At 40.2% G+C, this 16,063-nt stretch overlaps 2 protein-coding genes across 3 annotated transcripts; one reads left to right on the top strand and one right to left on the bottom strand.

Moving 5' to 3' along the window:
* Positions 1–400: 400 nt before the first annotated feature.
* LOC5517230 (kynurenine 3-monooxygenase) lies at positions 401–15,748 on the bottom strand. Of its 2 annotated transcripts, XM_048733143.1 has the most exons (18): positions 15,605–15,748; positions 13,673–13,742; positions 13,208–13,305; positions 12,663–12,752; positions 12,090–12,138; positions 11,577–11,667; positions 10,969–11,064; positions 10,668–10,740; positions 10,275–10,346; positions 9,892–9,954; positions 9,574–9,632; positions 4,483–4,540; positions 3,126–3,215; positions 2,656–2,713; positions 2,477–2,559; positions 1,884–1,985; positions 1,754–1,813; positions 401–1,620 (listed from the first exon to the last, which is right to left on the bottom strand). In XM_048733143.1, the coding sequence occupies exons 1-18, from the start codon at positions 15,665–15,667 to the stop codon at positions 1,507–1,509; spliced, it is 1,389 nt and encodes a 462-aa protein (XP_048589100.1). In that variant the 5' UTR covers positions 15,668–15,748; the 3' UTR covers positions 401–1,506. The 2 variants fall into 2 exon arrangements, with proteins under 2 accessions (XP_048589100.1, XP_048589101.1); XM_048733144.1 differs by lacking the exons at positions 401–1,620; positions 1,754–1,813; positions 1,884–1,985; ... (1 more) ...; positions 2,656–2,713; positions 3,126–3,215 and adding an exon at positions 3,239–3,757.
* On the top strand, positions 5,613–9,203 carry LOC125572540 (uncharacterized protein K02A2.6-like). The gene is made up of 3 exons (XM_048733142.1): positions 5,613–6,548; positions 6,911–7,017; positions 7,330–9,203. The coding sequence occupies exons 1-3, from the start codon at positions 6,545–6,547 to the stop codon at positions 9,013–9,015; spliced, it is 1,797 nt and encodes a 598-aa protein (XP_048589099.1). The 5' UTR covers positions 5,613–6,544; the 3' UTR covers positions 9,016–9,203.
* Positions 15,749–16,063: the final 315 nt, after the last annotated feature.

Raw genomic sequence — 16,063 nt, 5'->3', positions numbered from 1 at the left:
AAAAGTGGTATGGTATTTATAGGAAACATAATAACTAATTTTTTTGGCATTATTTTCTTATAAAAACGAAGAACAATAGGACAAAAAGTAACCCCAAAGAAACAAGGAAAAGCTTGCGAACAGGAAGCAGAATAAAGTTTACACAAGAGGCGGGAAAGACAATTCAAAACAAACCACAAATACGGAAATTCAAGCAAGTTATTCAAGCAGTAATTTTGCAGTCTGACGTTAGAACGCCAGAAAAAGGGGGTTATTGCGTGGTTAAGTAAATGGAAGGTTTTATTTTTTTTCGCGTGGGACGAGTGTTTGTTTTTGTTATGGAAGTCTGCACTTAGGAAGAAACGGAGTCCCTGAGAGGGGGGGAGGGAGGGGAGGGGAGGGCAAGGGAAGAAAACAAATATCACAGAAACACTCAAATTTATTCAAAATTTATATATACAAGTTTCCCTATTTTTGAATTTTCTCCTGACCAAAAAAAAAAAAAAAAGCCACACACACAAATCTACTTTATTGACAACCAACGCGTATATTTGTCTGGAGTGGAAGTGGGTCTGTAACATCCCACTTGTAGAACTTTCTGTTTACTTATATTAACAACGGAAAGTAGAAACAAAGAAAGGAAGTCGAAACGTTCAGAAGACAGAAAAAAAAACTAAAAAAAATTGTAGCGATGAAGCAGTTAAGATGTCCGTGTTACGAATTAAAGCTAAAAGAGAGGGGGCGTAAGGTTTGCGGTGATGTGGTTTTGTCTCAAATCTGGCGCGGTTTTTGATATTTTATTTCGCGGTTTGCGGTTTTCTCTAGACTGCGCGGTTTACGGTTATTGACTTATTTTGACGGTTTTTGTGCGGTTTTCGCACCCCCTCACGCCCCCTCCTAAAACTGTAGGATGTTCTCTGTAAAGCACCGACCATTCAATTAAATAAAAATGTCTGACAGAAAGGGGGTATTTTCTTAGCAGGTTAATGTTTGGATTTTTTGCTCAATATTTATTCGTATTTGCGGATAACTGGCTTGTTAAATGTTTTTTTTATGGAATGTCGATATGCCAGGGATTGCTCTGTCGATATTTTTCTCTTCTTTTACGGAATGGATTAGTAAAGTTATGTTTATGAAAATCAGCTAGAACGTTCCTCGCAATCCTCTAGCTCTCAAATTATCAAGGTGGCCACGGTAACGTGCGTCTCATTGTAACAGGGCCTTTTTTCTTCTAAAAAATCACGTAAAATTGTTCTTACAAATCAGTTTGTGCTGCAAGGTTAACATACCCATAGTACACCCTCAACTAAAACATCGATCTATTTTATCAAATAAAAACTGCAAATAACTCGAGACTATTTTCTATGATGAACAGATGCTGTGTATGTCGTCCAACCCCGGAGAAAATAGCCCCATTCCTAAACCGTCGCCTCGTTCTCAGGTTCTACAGATCTGTGGACGTTGTTGCTATGTCGCTTTTATACAGGCTTCACCTGTTTGGGACACTATATCTACACTGAAGGCATATCAGAAAGGCAGCCATGTTCGGTTGAGGAGTTTAACATCCAAGAGTCTCGAGCACTGCCAAAGCCCTGCTATGCTAGCAGCAAACAGCAAGGTCGACAAAGTACGGTGTAGTATCTACAAGAAAGGAGATGAGATTAATAGTACATTAAATACAGTAAATAATAGTTTAAGGTTAGTGTCTTTTATACTGGTCATTCCTCCAAAAATTTTAGAAAAAAAATGCTATTGACGACCAAGTTCCACTTACATTATCTTGTAACTTTGATCTCTTTATCACAGTATGATAGGGAATTCGTGAGAATGTCACCTGTAAGCAAAGCATGCATCAAACTCAGTTCCTATTTTAAGAATAGAAATATTCTAACCAAGCAACATACCATTGTGTAAAGTGGAATAACTGTTTTTGGCATCAACCAATGGAGAAAACTGAAGAAATATTTCTTGACCAGAAATAGAGTAGAGTTGACAGAGGAACGCATCTGGAACCAGACGAACGTAAATAATGACTTAACAACTGTATTGATTTAACGACAACAACAACAACAATAATATTGTCATCGCCGTTGTCGTCATCGTCATCATCATCACCACCATTGTCATTGTCCTTCCCACTTTTTAAATTGTTCAAAAACAGCATGTTAAACAAGGAGCCGCACCATTAAAGGGCTTAGCTCAGCCCCCTTTCAGCTGAATAAAATTCAAACTTCAAGATGACAACACGCTGTAACATTGCGTCGGTGGTAAGATATTTTAGTTATGTTTAGGGAAAACAAACCGAGCAGACGAAAGGAAAAGTGCTTCAAAAGTTGATTTTGGGTTTCGCTCCTTGTGAGCAAACAAGACACGCTTGACTGAACTCCGGAGCTCTGCACCGCATGGCAGTTTACTGACAACTGAGCCTTTCGTGGACCTGGTCCAGGCCCTTTTATAGTGCGGGTCCTTGTTTAATCATCATCAACATTATACTTACCTCTATATAGTTGTACATGGCAAGATCACACATGGCCTCAGCATCAGGGTTACGCACCATGGAGTATTCCTCTAAAGCAGCACCTAGAGAAAGCAAGTCTGAATTGAGATAGCCTGAGATGAGATAAGGATGAACTTACTTCCTCAGACTTGTTACACTTATTGTCTTAAAACACTTACCCAAGTTGTCATTGTGCTTATCTAGTATCTCATTTAACACAAGACAGTCTTCAAAGCCCTAAAAACAATACAAAAGTCTTTGTGTTAGATGGGACAAGATGCTTAAGAGGACACATTTATAGGGTGATGAACGCTACCAGGGCAACCTAACAATGACATGATGTAAAAACTTGCACATGAGCACTGCAAAGCCAATATTTTGTACAATGGCTGAAATGCAAATTTGATACTGAGGCAGAAATGCACATTTTCATGATTTTGGCCCCTCTTGCCCTAGTCAATTATTGTTTTCTTTGAATATTGAATGAAACATTTTGTGAAGAATCTAACCATAGAAAAAAAAAACATCTAAAACCTTTTTTTTACCCAATTCAATACTGCAATAGCCTCGCAAATAAGCTGATGGAAATGGATACTTTCTTGCACTTGGTATTTTGATTACAGAACGGCGTCTGACAGACACTACTTACACAGTTCATTCCTTGTCCATAAAAGGGCACCATAGCATGCGCAGCATCGCCAAGTATCACCACTTTGTCAGCCACATGGTAGGGCTTGCACTGTAAGGAGAAATGAAAATGAATCAGACTGTTCAGGGCATGGTAGGGCTTGCACTGTAAGGAGAAATGAAAATGAATCAGACTGTTCAGGGCATGGTAGGGCTTGCATTGTAAGGAGAAATGAAAATGAATCAGACTGTTCAGGGCATGGTAGGGATTGCACTGTAAGGAGAAATGAAAATGAATCAGACTGTTCAGGGCATGGTAGGGCTTGCACTGTAAGGAGAAATGAAAATGAATCAGACTGTTCAGGGCATGGTAGGGCTTGCACTGTAAGGAGAAATGAAAATGAATCAGACTGTTCAGGGCATGGTAGCGGGCTTGCACTGTAAGAAGAAATGAAAATGAATCAGACTGTTCAGGGCATGGTAGGGCTTGCACTGTAAGAAGAAATGAAAATGAATCAGACTGTTCAGGGCATGGTAGGGCTTGCACTGTAAGGAGAAATGAAAATGAATCAGACTGTTCAGGGCATGGTAGGGCTTGCACTGTAAGCAGAAATGAAAATGAATCAGACTGTTCAGGGCATGGTAGGGCTTGCACTGTAAGAAGAAATGAAAATGAATCAGACTGTTCAGGGCATGGTAAGGCTTGCACTGTAAGGAGAAATGAAAATGAATCAGACTGTTCAGGGCAAACATCAAATAAAAAATCATAAACTTACTGTGCCTGAACATGTAAAAATAAGTTGTAAAAGTCTTATCAATATTTTTTTAAATACAGTCGGCAGCATCAGCAATGCTTAACAGAGCAGAAATACAGTCACACAGCCTCTGGCACTTAGTATGTGATGAGCCTGTCTATATTGGCGAGTTGTTCTGAAAACTTTGCTTACATAAAAAAAATGTTTGGTTGAGCTAGCTACATCAAAAGCATTTTGCTAGTCAAAAAGAGCCTTCGTAAGCCACAGGTTTGTTGTTGTTTTATCCAAATATAGAAGACAAATGATTCTAAGAAATCTCAAGATTACCACTTAAAATTAAAGTTTTTCCCCTTCTTAGAGCAGTTCCACCTTAAAGGTGCCAATTGTTTTTTTCGTTTTTTTTTTTGGGGGGGGGGGGAGGGGGAGTTTGGTGGCAGAGAAATTTTCGTTTTCATTGAGGCAAAGAAACTTCTCTCTTAGCCAAACATACAAGCAGTGTCTCTTGGATTTTGTTGTTGTTGTCACAGTTGGGGAATTAATTATATCATAAACCAATTTGGATAAGCCAATAAAAAAAAAATAAATGCTGTCTGACACAGACAGTTTTAGTTACCATGTTCCTACCTTGACAGATACCATTGCTCCTACAGGGTTTGTAAACCAGTCAGAGAGTAGCTTCTCCCTTTGAAAACAAAAATAAGTCAGCAATGTTATGAGTAGTCCTTATATGGTAGTCACGCCATCACTTGACTAACAAGCAACCCTGTAAGCCTGCCATGTGATTTGAATAAATTAGTCTGAATGTGATCTTGTCGTAGCCTGTAGTCCTGTTACTATTACAGCCATAACTCAAATTATTACATGGTACCAGGAGTCGGAGGTCCAGGGCGACAATAATCATAGATATGGAGAAAATCAAGCCACCGCCAGAACTAGACATGGATAGTCGGAATTTAGCGGAAGCATGGAGAGAGTTTGAAGAGAGCTGGGAGCTGTACGAGATATCGAGTGGGCTAACAACAAAGGAGGAGAAGGTCCAAGTGGCCACACTTTACAGTATAGTGGGGCTGAAAGCCCGAAGAGTTTTAAAGACGCTACCAGGAATACCAGAGGCGATAGCAGAGAGAAAGGTCAAAGACACCCTGAAGGTCCTAAAGGATTATTGTATGCCGCGCACGAATGTAACCTATGAGAGGTACATTTTCCGAAAAACCACTCAAGGGTAACGGCAGTTCGATACATTTCTAACCGAGTTGAGACGCAAGGCCGCGCTGTGCGACTTTGGTGTAATAAAGGACTCGCTCATACGTGATCAAATCGTTATTGGAACCAACAGCCCTACGCTGAGGGAGCAACTCCTCCGTGAACCGGATTTAACCCTCACGACAGCCATAAATCTGTGCCGAGCTTCAGAGCAGGCGATTGAGCAATCGAAGTTGATCACGAGGCCAGAGCAGTCACAGGAAATCAAGGAAATTGATTCGCTAAACGCAAGAGCTCCGACACAGAATCAGAACAAGGGACAGAGCTTCAAATGCAGATTTTGTGGGCTGCAACACGATCGGGGGAATTGCACAGCATACAACGCAACCTGCCATCGGTGCAAGGAGAAAAAATCACTTCGTCCGCTGTTGCACGAGGAAACTCCCCCAACCGCAAGCACATCAACAACAGCGTGGTGCTTCTAGAGCTATCCGCGAGGTCGAGTTACAAGAGCAGCAAGACCCATATTTTTATATTAATTTGTTTTGTTATTTATTTATATGTTGCTAGTTTGTTTGTTTGTTTGTTCTTGTGTCTATTTGTATACACATGTCTGTTTACTTGTATCTACGCCTGTGATAGTTCGTCTATATAGTGTTTGTGTGTATATAATATATTATATTAATATGTATAATACGTTTAGTTTTCTATAATATTTTTAATATTTTAAATATAGCTAGATTAGATTCTAAATCATATTATTTACTAATTATCTGATTATTTATTTTTTATAGTGTCCACAATTAGCTTTTTTAGCTAAACACTTTTGACACTTAAATAAAGTTTATGTATGTATGTATGTAAACAACCTGTACAAAGAAATCGAGAGCCTTTACATCGAAGAGATCAAAAGTAGCAACAAGATAAAGTGTGTGGAACAGTGCCTGAGTTTGAATGGGAAGAACGTGACTTTCAAATTAGACAGCGGCGCAGAATGTAACGTGATCCCGGAAGCGGTTGCGAAAGAACTTGACTGCACGATCGAACAAACAGCACTCAAACTACGAGCTTTCGGAGGAAACCCCCTAAAAACTGTAGGCAAATGCTATATAGACACACTTGTCCAAGGGCAAGAGAGCCCAATCGCAGTTGAGTATTATATAGTAGAGCACAATGTTAGACCCATTTTAGGCGTAGAAACGTGTCTGAAGTTAGGTTTAATCACATTTAGTGGTGGTGCGCGAGCGCAAGGTCTTAGCATAGATGCGCTAGAGCAGCCACGCAACCTCCTGGATCAGTTTGAGGATGTTTTCACAGGTCTGGGATGTGTTGAGGGTGAGTATGATATCTGCCTCAAAGAGGGCGCAAGACCTACAATTCAGCACCAACGAAATGTTCCACTGCGTTTGATAGAGCAGTTAAAAACCACCATCAATGACCTTGAGCAACGGGAGGTAATCAAAAAGGTCAACGAGCCAGTTGAATGGGTGAGTAACCTTGTTATTGTGGAGAAGAAAGATAAATCCCTTAGACTATGCCTAGACCCCTGATTTAAATGAAGCCATTGTAAGGGAAGATTATAAACCGCCTTCAATCGAGAAAATATCAAGCACCCTTAATGGGTGTACGGTATTTACAGTTGTAGATATGTCCAGTTGCTATTGGCATAAGAAGCTGAGTGATGCAGCATCATTACTCTGCACATTTAACACGCCCTTTGGTAGGTTCCGGTTTTGTAGAATGCCATTTGGAATTTCATGTGCTAGTGAAGTGGCACAAAAAATGGTATAGGAGCATTTTGGTGACATAGAAGGTGTGCTTCCTGTTTATGATGACATTATTATTGCAGGAAAAACGACAGCCGAGCATGACAGAGCCCTACACAAGGTGCTTGAGAGAGCCAGGGAACGCAACATCAGATTCAACAAATCCAAGATACAGTACCGGCTAGACAAGGTAAGCTATATGGGGGAGGTGGTCAGTAATAACGGGTTCACACCAGATCCTGCTAAAGTATCAGCCATTTTGAAGATGCCTGTCCCACAGTGCAAAAAGGATTTACAGAGATTGCTGGGAATGATCAACTATTTATCAAAGTACATAACCAGCATGGCTGAATTGACTGCCCCATTGAGAATGCTACTGAGGAAGGAGGCAGCCTGGGCCTGGCACCCAGAGCATGATGCAGCATTAGCTAAGCTAAAGACAGCACTCACAAGCAAACCAGTACTTAGATTCTATGATATACACTTACCTACCACCTTGCAGGTTGACGCCTCAAAGAGTGGACTTGGAGCCTGTTTGCTCCAGAATGGTCAACCTGTAGCATATGCCTCCAGGGCCCTGACTAGTGCAGAGCAAAACTATGCACAAATAGAGAAGGAGTTGCTGGCAATTGTATTTGGATGCGAGAGATTCAATATGTATACCTATGGGGCAGATATTGATGTTATGACTGACCATAAACCTTTAGAGTCCATCTTTAGGAAACCGCTGCACAAAGTGCCTCCCCGTCTACAGCGAATGAGGCTGAGACTCCAAAAATACCACACTTCTGTCCGTTACGTGCCAGGCAAGTACCTATACATAGCCGACACCTTATCCAGAGCATATGACACAGAAGCCCAAACCCAGACTAATGACATGCATGACGAAATGGAGCACATGGTCCATTGTATTATGACAGACCTGCCTGTCTCAGACACGAAGCTCTCACAGCTCCAAGAAATAACAGGCAAGGACCAAGACATGTTACTTCTTGGTAAGTATATAAGGGAAGGGTGGCCGCAAAACAGACAAAGTGTTCCAGTGCAACTTAGACCCTACTGGAATGTGCATCATGACCTACACCTGTTAGATGGGCTTGTCATGAAGGACCAGCGAATAGTTATTCCAGTCACATGGAGACCGCAAATTCTCCAACAAATACACAAGGGCCATTTTGGTATAGAGAAAAGTAAGGCTAGAGCACGGGCCGCGGTATACTGGCCGGGTCTTAGTGCCGACATCTCCGAAATGATAACAAAATGTGACAAGTGTTTAAGTTTACAGAGAAAACAGCAGAAAGAGCCAATGCAGCTCAGGGAGGTACCACTGTTGCCATGGCAACACATTGCATCAGACATTGGTGAGTATCAAGGGAAGCTCTACCTAGTGGTCATTGACTACTATTCCAAGTATATAGAAGCAGTGAACATGAGTGGGAAAAAAGCTGGACATGTTATCAAGGCGCTGACCGAAATTTTTTCTAGACATGGATACCCTGAAACGCTCACAGCTGATAACAACCCTTTTAATGCAGAAGAAATGCACGAATACGCCAGTCGATGTGGATTTAGAGTTATTCCTACTAATCCTTTATACAGCCAGTCCAATGGCCTGGCAGAGAAAGCAGTAGGGATTGTAAAGGGAATCCTAGGTAAGGGATGCAATCTACATGAAGGTCTAATGGTCTATCGCAACACTCAGGTAAGTAATTTTCCATACTCTCCTAACCAGATGCTTTTCAGTCGTCAGGTACGTACAACCCTCCCCATGCACCCTAGAGCACTTCTCCCCACTGTGCATGATGACATCCGCATACAGCTACAGGATCGGCAATTGAAAACAAAAGAGTACTATGATAAGGGATCAAAGCCCATACCCCCATCGAAGGAGGGGGATATGATAAGGTTTCAGAAACCTGGGGAGAAGAATTACAGTCCTGGTTGTGTCAGTGGAGTTCACAACACTCCCAGGTCCTATGTGATAACAGATCAAACTGGGAGGGAGTATCGCAGAAATAGGCGCGCACTTAATGCATCTAGGGAACCACCACTGTATGTCAGTAAGGATGATATGCTAGATAGCACCTTCGAAAGTGAAAATGTAGTAATCACTCCAGAAGAGCCACGTAGATCTAGCCGTGCCAAATCTGCACCAGTCTGGCACAAGGACTATATCATGGACTCATAGCACATCATATCTTATCCTTATTATGCTATTGATTAATTATGATTATTCATAGATTATTAATTATTGTATAGCTTAACTTGAGAGGGGGATGTTATGAGTAGTCCTTATATGGTAGTCACGCCATCACGTGACTAACAAGCAACCCTGTAAGCCTGCGATGTGATTTGAATAAATTAGTCTGAATGTGATCTTGTCGTAGCCTGTAGTCCTGTTACTATTACAGCCATAACTCAAATCATTACAAGCAACATAGCATTGTTAGACATGACAAAATACATTAGGGATAGTCAAATGTTTGTTTATCATGGAAATTAAAAAAACAGTTTAATTATCAAATTATGGGGATCTTTTCAAGTCCCTATTTTAACTTCTATAACATCATCTAAATACTCTTATCTAATGTATCAATCAGCAAACAAATTCTGCTAACAAAACGTTTTGGTTACTAGAAAATAGTTAACTATGTAACAATGTTTGGAAGCAATCCCAATAACATCAGATGGGTCCAATCATTGTCAACAACTTGGCCTTTTTTTAATGAAAATGTTGAACACTTACTCGCCAATCAATGGTATGAAATCCAGAAACTCCTTGTTGAAAAAGTTTAGGACATCATCCTAAAAAAGAAGGGCATCAAAAATTTAAGGTGATTCCTCATGTAAGGGATCGACATAGTGGTGTCAGAGTTATATTACTGAATGTCATGTATGTGGGGGAACTTTTACTGCATGCACAAGTTTAAGGACCAACACCTAGAAATGAACTTTAAATTAGACTAGTAATACCCAAATGCCTAGGCATATATTTTCTCATCCATGAAGCTTTCTTGAGTTAATTAATTAAAAAAGGTTAGAGGAGCTTTAAATACCTACTTACATTTGTTTTTATTTCATCAAATGTATCAAATGGTGCAAACAGAGTACAAGTGAATGTACCATCCTAGAACATCAAAATAGAAAGAAATAATCAGTATTTAAATAAAATGACATTATCATGTCCAAAAATAATCAAAACTAATTGCACACATGCATCTAGAAAAATTGACAAACTTTGAGATCTGTCCGTCATGATGTGATAATCTGTAGGAAACCCCATACAATTGCAAACACTTTTATTTTAATTTTCATTTTTTTTTATGGAAAATCCTAAGCTGAACGTATCCTGCATTGAAGGCAGGTCCACTGGCTTAAGGAATAAATTCTTTGCGACTTGGTTTTTGCAGCTGTCTTTTGGGGGCTAAGAGTTTGTCAGTGATGTACCTGGTTTGGTAATGCAATCATCATGAATGTGTTGCGGGGCCATATGTGAAGGTAGTTTAGCTCCATGATGTGCTGAAAAAGTGATATAAACAACTTGAAGATAGACCAGTGCAAAAAAAAACCCAAAAGATATGGGCAAAATCATAAAGTAGGGAATAGGGTCACATACATTCATTAGTGCAGAAGTATGAATGAGCATTTTGAATTGTGAATTATTGAATACTTTCTTCAGCTTGCAATTAAAATGGAGAGTCACAGGTAGCAGGGTTTGGATTTTACTAAAAATGTGGGGACCCAATGGGATGGAAGGGTGCATACATGCTCCCCCCATTTTTCTTTCATTACACAGCCAAGGGGGAGGATGAAGAGACGCAGGGGATCACAACAGCTCACCTTGCCGTTAGCATCAGGTGGCAGACAAATCTCTTTGTATCCATGTGGGATGTACTCTTGACTGTAGTCAAACCTGACCAAGGGAGAGATAGGGTAACATAGATATGCAGAGTGGGGAGAGGGTAACATAGATAAGCAGAGTGGGGAGAAACTGTTTAGCCCTGAATAGGGGAGTACTTTTCAAGCATTTCTGTAGATTTTGTGTTAAATGGACAATAGAAAGACGTATGATATACTTGGAAGCAGGGAGTAGATGGGGTAAAAAGAAACAGAAAAGACTGTTTGAGAATGAAATATTTACCGTGGTCTTCGCATGATCTCTTTTCTGACAGCAGAGTATGCTCCATCACAACCAACTAAAAGATCTGCATCAACATCCACCACTTCACCAGCAGAGCTGAAACATAGGAACCGAAGGTCACAGAGTAAGCAGTCATACTAATGAAATCAGAGTAAACTTCCCCTTTTCTGATGGGTTCTTGTCAGCATACAAGCTCCATGCTTTTAGCATTTTAGTTTTAACATTTGAGCAGCAAGCTCATTGTTTTTTTCTCTTGGCCAGCAATAAAAGATTCTTAAGGGTTTGAGCAACAATGATGGGTGTAGTTGGGGTTACTGAGCCCTTAGCACTTGTGGGTGTGGCAGGGGCGACTAAGTCCCTTGGCCCTGATGGGTGTGGCAGCGGCGACTAAGTATCTTAGCCCTATTGAGTGTGGTGGGGGTTACTGAGTCTCTTAGCCCTGATGGGTGTGGTGGGGGTAACTAAGTTCCTTAGCCCTGATGGGTGTGGTGGGGGTAACTAAATTCCTTAGCCCTGATGTGTGTGGTGGGGGTTACTGAACTCCTTAGCCCTGATGTGTGTGGTGGTGTTACTAAGTCCCATAGCCCTGATGGGCATGGAAGGCTCACCTTGTTTTGTAGGTCATGTGAGCCTTCTCCACATCAACCTTTTTCAGCTTGTGCCCAAAGTGAAGGGTGACGTTGGGGTGACTTTCAGCGACTACATAATGATAACAGTTGAACGAATTCGAAATAGCCTATAATCAAGATGTGGCCAAGGGCCCAAATGTCCTCATTTATTAAACATAGATGTGGATTCTGGTTATGTTATCTAGGCTGATGTATTGTTCAATCACATCCTGTGTTTCCAGAAAGCTTTGTACTCAAAACATCAAGGGTGGATGCAAGATTGGGGCGGTGGGATTGGGTGGATATCCATCCACCCTTTTTGAGTCAAAAGTAAAATGTCATGTCTTTTTGTCCATATAAAAAAAACAAATAGGGTCTAAACTCATGCCCCGTCTAAACTCATGCCCCAACCATGTAACCACCCCCCCCCCCTTTATAAAATTTTGATTCCGCTTCTGAACAGAATATTAATTAAGTTGGGTCTATTATCTTACAGACTTGTAACAATTTTACCTGTCAGGAGATGTTCATTCATCTTACGTCTCTCGACAGACATGATGTACTAATAATGCAAGTTATCGTGTGTTAGTACGATGCTTATACAAAGCAATAAGAGAAACACAGACATGTAAACAAAGAGCTCAAAGCAAAGGTGGAACCATTACTAATGTTCCCTAAAGCCTGCCAACCTGTTTTTTTAAAAGTAAAAAAAAATCTAAGGTTGGTTACAGGACTAAGAAATCTGTAAGCACTGCGATTGCTTATAATAAGAGTAAGTGTTTATCACTTTTTTTCCTGCTCAATGCAAGGGGACTATTCAATATAAAATGCAAATATCATGCATGGATGTTGCCTGCTTGGACATGCTCACATGGCATAGGGGACAAGGGGTATAGAGGGGGGGGAGGTTGCATGCAGGCGCGTACCCAGGATTGGCTGAGGGGGGATGCGCAGTCATCATATGGAAAAAGCATAGTATTTGAAGATTCCCTTATAAGGAATGACCCACTTTTTGGCCACCAAGTTGGAGTGCTCGTGCAGCCTGGCACCCCCCTGTGTACATGCCTGGTAAGTGCACATACATACCTGCCCTTTTTTGCCATAAGGTATTGCATACTTGGACCCTTTTAGAGTGTGAATCATGCGGGCGTGCATGGGGATACCACTTTCCACCATCTGAAAGACCAAAGAAACAACATACATGTAATATCATAGTAGAGCTGTTTGTCTGGTGGACAACTATTAATTCAAAAAATAGATGGTGGATTCTGAAAGCTACCAAACACATTTTATGCTAATGACCAAAATATACAATATCTCTTGAGAGCTGAGAGATTCCCACCAAAGCAGTTGTGTGTAGTCCAACAATGACCATCCATAAAGGACTTTAGATTCAAAATTCAGCTAGGTAAATATCTCATTTCTTCCTCCCTTAGAGACAACTTTTCAGCTCTTCTGCTGCAATTTAGATTGGGATCTAAATTCTCAACAAGTGTTTCTTATAAGATATGTAGGTTGTATTTTTCAGAATACAATACTAATGTTTGGTTATTTTAGCAGCATGGATCCCACTATCACCACAGTAAAACAAAACAGTAGAGCTGTAAATAGCTGAGTTCCACATCACTCACAGGTCGCTCACAACCAACAGCTGCTAAAGCGGAGATGCCACGGACAGAAAGGGCCAAATTGATGCTCCTTAGACTGACAAACTGCAGCTTTCTGGGATCTAAAACATGAGACAATCAGCTGTTTATGCCCAGTTATTTTTGCATCACTTTACCTCCTAAAGCCTGCTAGAAACAGGCTGAGTACATCTGATGAATGAAGATTGAAGGGTTTGCCCATCGTGGTACTTGAGGCTTGATATCATGGAGGTGGCTACCATCTTGTTTTTTCTATCAACTGGATATTTTGCATTTATGGATTTTTTGGCTCGTGGGGACTTCTCATACAGGCTGGTTAAGAGGGGTCAATGGGTTGAATCATAGTGAATGCCTTTATGAATTCATTCAGTCAAAGTCTTCACTCTGACAAACACTCCCCTAAAACCAAAGGAGATACTAGCTAAGCAAGCTATGATAGGCAGATATAACCTTGTCTTGATTCATAGAGGTCCACTTTGTAACCGCGCTTTGCAAAGAACACTGCACTTAGAGCACCAACCTATGAATCAACAAAAGACATAAACACATTAATAAACTGATTAATAATTCACCTAATGGGCTTTTGCCAAAGTTACATCTTGATTGGCTGATCTACAAGCATGATCATTATAATTTATAGTGTAAAGAAAAAGAAACAAGTTTCTTCATAGCTAACCATATGGGTATTTCAAATACCCATTCAATGCTTATTTTGTATCAGCTATTTACAAGTTTGTTTTAGCTTGATTAGGGAGTGTTCATTATTTATGCCCGAGGGGGGTCGGTATTCAGCGCCACTGCACTTGCGTTTTCTGTACAACTCCCCCCTTTGTAAACATCAAAACTTTGTTAAACCCCCCAGGAGAAACCCAAAACCTTTTTTTACCCCCCTCCTCTTTAAAAATCCACAAAACTACATCTATAACACGAAATATAGATACATATAAACAAATCATGCATTAAAAAACAACCAAGAAATAATATTTCTTATTGTAATAAGTCAAATGTGATCTTGTTGCGTTTTGAAACAGTAAAACATATAGTATGTATAACTATATTTAACTTTGCATACCATATCATTAGTCCATATCACGCAGGACAATTTTATATTTTACTGCATGGGACTGTCCTAATAAAAGATAAAATCATCCTGTGCCCTTGGTCTGATTGATCTCCCAGATCTGGTACTTGCAGGGGTGTCCAAAGGAAAGGTATCCGAGTCAGACTTTTTACACATTGACATTATCTAATAACCTGCCGTACTGCATTCTAAGTATATTTTACAAATGCATATATTTTGGGTTTTTTTATTAATCCTATAGGTCAAGCTTAAATGAACTGCTACCGAGTAATAAATATTGTTGAATTTGTCATTTGTGGGAAAGCGTTCATGGCTCAACAGCACTAAATGTAGCCTAAATTATTGGCAACTCTAGGAAACATGCTTTTCTTGCATTTTGATTACTCATTTCAATAACAATAAATAAAAAAAGTTTTCTTCTTTTAAGGGATGAAACTTTTTTGACCCCCCCTTCAACCACATTGAAACTTTTATGACCTCCCCATCAAGTTACCCAAAACTTGTTTAGCCCCCCCCATGTGGGAACTGACCCCCCCTTGGCCATAAATAATGAACACTCCCTTAATTACTATGAAATTATTTATTATGTTTCTAATAATTACCATTATCCTCATTTTAAGCCCCGAGATACACCCAACTATCCAAACCACCCACTCTCCCTCTGGACTGGACAAACATAAAGATCAGTAAAAAACATTACATGAAAGTCAGATTATTTGCAAGGAGTGTCAGTTGCATACCTGTCAACCTCCGAAAATCTCAAGGCTTGAGAATTTTTGGGAGGAGGGTGGGGTATATTCATTTTTTAGAGGGAGGGGTGGGTTTAACCTTGCCGGCGTTTGCCGTATAGAAAGCTCTCGTGATCAAATCCACATTTAGATCATGAGGGTGTTAGATAAATTGCAAGGAAATTACTGTTTCAAATATTTTAATAGAAAATATGCAAAATAACGATTTTCTATAGAATAATTTTTTGGAAGCGATAAAAATCGCTATAAAGCGGGAGATTTGGTGCTCAACGCGTGAGAAGGGGTACAAAATCTTGAGACTCCCGCCTAATGCGGGAGAGTTGACAGGTATGCAGTTGTGTTATTTCGACTAGGCACTTCAAAATAAACGGGCTCTCAAACAAATATATCAGACGAACAGTGCTGTCTGGGAAAAACGGCGCAAGAAAATCGCACGTGTAACAAGCTTGCATAACAACCAACATCCCGAGCTCTCTTTCCAGTCAACGATCAAAAAACTGCTTCTAAAAGTTTATGAGCATTAAGGCAAGATTGATACAAATAAAAACTTACCAGTCCACCACCAACAATAGCGACTTCTCGCCTGGATTTCTCGTCTTCGCTCATGTTTGCCATGTCCTTTTTACAGCAAAGGTCTGAAAACTACAGTGGGACCCAGTCTACCCCGACTACTTCTTAAGCTCCAGCCCCACCCCACCCCTGACCGAAACAAATACAAAGAAATAGAAAAAAAATTACAAAAAGAACCAAACAAAATGTACAAAGCTTGAATAGAAACTAATTATTAGTATGTAAATATAAGGCATAGCATCTTGCAAGCTATCTTTAGACCCGGTCTGAATATTTAAGATCAGCCACCAGTAACATCTCCTACGTCATCACGCGCCACGCATATTAAAACAGTAAGGGGTCTAGGATATGAAAGGAGCGCACCGAATCATGACCAGATAAATCATAGGATTTCTAGCACTATAAAACGCAACAAGGGTGAAATATTTACGATCACTGATT

This window comes from Nematostella vectensis, chromosome 9, assembly GCF_932526225.1.
Source record: "Nematostella vectensis chromosome 9, jaNemVect1.1, whole genome shotgun sequence".
Classification (NCBI taxonomy): domain Eukaryota; kingdom Metazoa; phylum Cnidaria; class Anthozoa; order Actiniaria; family Edwardsiidae; genus Nematostella; species Nematostella vectensis.
The sequence above is the reverse complement of the archived record's forward strand: the minus strand, read 5'-3'. Positions and strand labels throughout refer to the sequence as shown.